This window comes from Poromitra crassiceps (genome assembly GCF_964638095.1).
Source record: "Poromitra crassiceps genome assembly, chromosome: 3".
NCBI classification, from domain to species: domain Eukaryota; kingdom Metazoa; phylum Chordata; class Actinopteri; order Beryciformes; family Melamphaidae; genus Poromitra; species Poromitra crassiceps.
This window is the reverse complement of record NC_139625.1, coordinates 79,574,016-79,578,226: the sequence shown is the minus strand read 5'-3', so window position 1 is coordinate 79,578,226 and position 4,211 is coordinate 79,574,016. Positions and strand designations below refer to the sequence as shown.

At 43.6% G+C, this 4,211-nt stretch overlaps 1 protein-coding gene across 1 annotated transcript in view; it reads right to left on the bottom strand.

The window, feature by feature from the left end:
- Nucleotides 1–891, bottom strand: part of LOC310773289 (coagulation factor VII-like) — a gene marked incomplete at both ends in the record, with an annotated part of 12,365 nt that extends 11,474 nt beyond the window's left edge. The window contains one exon of the mRNA XM_083633170.1: nt 816–891. Coding sequence (XP_083489296.1) covers nt 816–891 — 76 coding nt within the window. The remainder of the gene's footprint in view (nt 1–815) is intronic.
- Between the last annotated feature and the right edge of the window lie 3,320 nt (nt 892–4,211).

Here is a 4,211-nt window from a genome sequence, read left to right as displayed (position 1 = left end):
TGTGTATCTCTCTCTCTCTCTCTCAAACACACACATGACGTCACCATACAAAACTAGAAAATAGGATCATCATCTACTATATAAATTTGCACTTTACGTCATTCCTAACGTGTTGTTGCCAAATTGTGACATGTCCCGTTAACTGTCATCATCACACATTGCCAGGGTTAAATACGCAATTAAGAGAAAAGTAGAGTGCGCACATCTACTTATGCAGGTGCCGGACAATGTGAATCCACCAAGAGCAAGAAAACTCCTTCTGATTCTGATGACTTTTTGAACGAAACGTTAATTAAGTGACCGGGGAGCATCCTAATTCCAGTGTGCGGACCTTATTTCATTTTTAAATACGCAAATAACCACAACCAAGAAAACCAACAAAGTAAATATCTACGTATGTAAGCATCACAGACCCGACATACAACCCTAACGCACCCATGCATTATTATAATGTAACGTCAAAAAACCTGGGGATTTTTTTCCCTCCGTGCCAGCCAATCCGGGAGGGTTGGCAACCCTCTCTGGACCATTCGATTTTTGGCTGTTTTGAACACAAATGAACCAAGGGACAAACGTATCATCTTAGCCCCTGAATCAGAACATAGCAAACAAGTTACAAAGTGTGAAGATGAACTTAGATAATAAATAACTAGATAAACACAATGACAACAAAGCTGAATGAAAACAGAGACAAAAACAACAGGAGAGAAAACAGGAGAGGTCAATGCTCTGATGGGCTTAACAGCAGAAAGGAGAGCCTGTCTGTGCATGAAAAACAGAAGAAGACTTTAAAGGAGTAGAGGAGGAGAACTGACCTCCTTCCTGCTCGGCTGCTGAGAGAGAGACGATGAAGAGGACGAGGAGCTGCTTCTGTCTGCTGAAGGACTCCATGATGATCTAGGCTATGTGACTGAGCAAAGTCCACACACACACACACACACACACACACACACACACACACACACACACACACACACACACACACACACACACACACACACACACACACACACACACACACACACACACACTCTCTCTCTCTCTCTCTCTCTCTCTCACACACACACACACACACACACACACACACACACACTCTAAAACACACACACACTCTAAAACACACACACACACACACACACCAGGGGCACCGGAAGACATGGGGACATGCACACAACCCACACGTGCACGCACACACATGTCACTCCCCTCTCTCTCATTCTAAATCACACACACATTAAAACACACAAGCATGAAAACATACACTCGCTCTTTTTCTTTCTTTCTCGGCACCTGATTTGATAACACACATCAGTCCTAAATCTATGAGCTAGTAGGAGGCCTACTTACCTACGAGTAGGTAATCATCCATTTATTAATAAGCCTGGAGCCCCGTAGGGCAGAAGGTCTGTTATCAGGCATGTGCTGCCACCTAACTGACTGTAGCCAAACATGTCACACAATGGGCAGTGATGACTGTTTTTCAGTTTAGAAAACTTTAGTTTAGTATTATTTCTGCCAGGAGATAACGTTTTCAGTTGTGTGTGTGTGTGCGTGTGTGGTGTGTGTGTGTGTGTGTGTGTGTGTGTGTGTGTGTGTGTGTGCGTGTGTGTGTGTGCATGTCTGTCTGTGTGTGTGTGTGTGTGTGTGTGCGTGTGCATGTGCGTGTGATGCCCCAAACGCACTGGGAGCGTCAGATGCTCGCGTTTTCAGAGGTGGGCAGTATTTTAAATACATGTATTTAAAATACGTATTTCAAATACATTTGTCTATTTGTCATTTGTATTTGGCTGGACCGAGAAAAATAAGATGTAATTTGTATCGAAATACTTTCAGATGTTGTATTTTGCATATTTTAAATACATAAAATACATTGTTTATGTAATTTTATTCTCAAATTGACACATTTTAAACATTGACACAGGTTTAAACTGTGGAATAAAAAAAATGCAATGTGAGATCTCACTTCTACTCCGCCTCTGATTGACTTACCCTCAGAACAATCTCAACCACAAATCAGAGGCAGAGTAGGGTGGGAAACTAGTAGCCCCGTGTTGGTGGAAATTCCCCCAGAGATAAAGTACTAAATGTGATGATTAGATATTGCATGCAAACCAGTGTATGATATTAGAGAGACACAACTAATGCTAATTCAACAAAACAAAACAATAACAACAACAACAACAACAACAACAACAACAACAACAACAACAACAAATGATGTTTGGTTCTGACCTTTAACGGGGTGTAGAACCATGAGTCCCCCTGACACTCTGATTAAAGCTGTGATGAACCCAACAGAGTGCCACATTAGACCAGGCTGATAGTAGAGACTAGTGGCCCTATCTTCGTACAGGCGATATCTCCTATTAGCGCATTAGCTTGCGCACCTGTTTGCGCGTGCCTTAAAGCAGGGAAGATTGCAGTCCGCTGTCCAGGTGTTATGCCGAGTTTTGCACCCGCCAGACAGCAGCAAAACGCATCCCCACCTCACGGGAACATATTGTAATGATTTATACAGAAGCATAACTGTTTAAAAATTATATAATTGTTTGGGTAGACCGTAGATGTGACCTCCCTGTTTTCAAGTTAAAACAGCCCCAAAATATGGTGGCGATGCATGGTGGTGCAGGGAAGCATAACTCATCACAACAACGGGCGCAAACGCAGATTAGAGGCGTGCCAAATCATTTATGGACGGCGCAAACGGGATTTGGGCGGTGTTAACCACCAGAATTATTCACAAGTGTGGACTGGCAATGCCTGGGCGTTACATCAATCAAACCAGATTCCCGTCTTGCTGTCCATGTAATACAGTTTGCGTGAGGCATGCTGTAATTCTTCCCATGCGTAATTTGGATAGGTGTACTGTAGGCCTATTGACTGTATATATTATCCCTATCTCATACCGACACCATCACATCATACACCTGTTAAAAACATGTGTTTTGATGCAATTCGGGTTATTTTGTTGACTGGGGTGGGACAATAGAAACGTGTTTGCAGCGGGTAAATGGCAGAGACAAAAGAAAGGATTTGAGGATTTACAGTGGACTCAATTAAAACTCGACTCGTGCCAGATCGGCTGTGATGCCAACGACCCTCCGGGTTATAGCATGTGAAGGTGAATAGCCTATTGCAAGTAGGCTACAATGTACACATTTTCTCAATTAATTTACCATAATCCCTCCTTGCAATGTGATAAAAGTTTCTCAGTGAATTATAGTTGATTGCCTCACCGAATAATCTGCTGGTTACCCAATTTTAGCAGCAGAATTTGATGTACTGGGGTGGCACGTCTGTGCGTAAGGATTATGGTGCGCTCCAGCGCAGTGAGGTACAGTATTAGCGCGTAAGAGGTCCCTTTTCAAAGCACTTAGCGCGAAGTAATTGCGCGCTGCTGACGATAGGATAATCCCCACATTTTAGCGCTGAAACGCCTGCTTTGGCATGTGGCACGCCTATGCCCAGTACAATTATAACAGGCATGCACTTGTGCCCGCCCCCAATTTGCATTGTGCACAGTGTTAAACGAGCGCAAACGCTAAATTACCGCTTTTGGGAAGATAGGGCCCTAGGAGTTTAATGCTGACAGCCTGAATGATTACAGGCCTGTTGCTGTAACTGTTTTCATGAAGGTGTTTGAGCGACTGCTCTGTAACCATTTATCCACTGTTGAGATGGAGAGGAAGTCTGACTCAAACTAGTAGTGAAGCCTCATGTTTGTGGAAATTCCCCCAGAGATAAAGTACTAAATGTGATGGTTAGATATTGCATGCTAAGGCAAACACTGCCCTATCTGCAAATGAAACTGTTTCCTGGGCGGACCAGTGGATGACATAGGCGGGGAGTGGAGGGAAATGGGGGGGGGTGTAGAAGAGAAGTGTGTGTGTGTGTGTGTGTGTGTGTGTGTGTGTGTGTGTGTGTGTGTGTGTGTGTGTGTGTGTGTGTGTGCGCGCGTGCGTGCACGTTACTGCCATAAATGTTTTCTTTCTCTCTCGATCTCTGCTGCAGCCTGCGTGATTAGTGCAGTCGCGGGTGAGGCCTCTGATGTACTTCAAATGAAATATCGTTCCCCGACACAAATATTCATTATCAGCTTTGTACATTCATTTCTAAGGATGTATCTCCATTAAACCCAAACTGGTTGATTCAGAAATTAATTTGAGAATTGTCAGTATCGATTTTTTTCGCCAAGCATTCTTATTTCCACC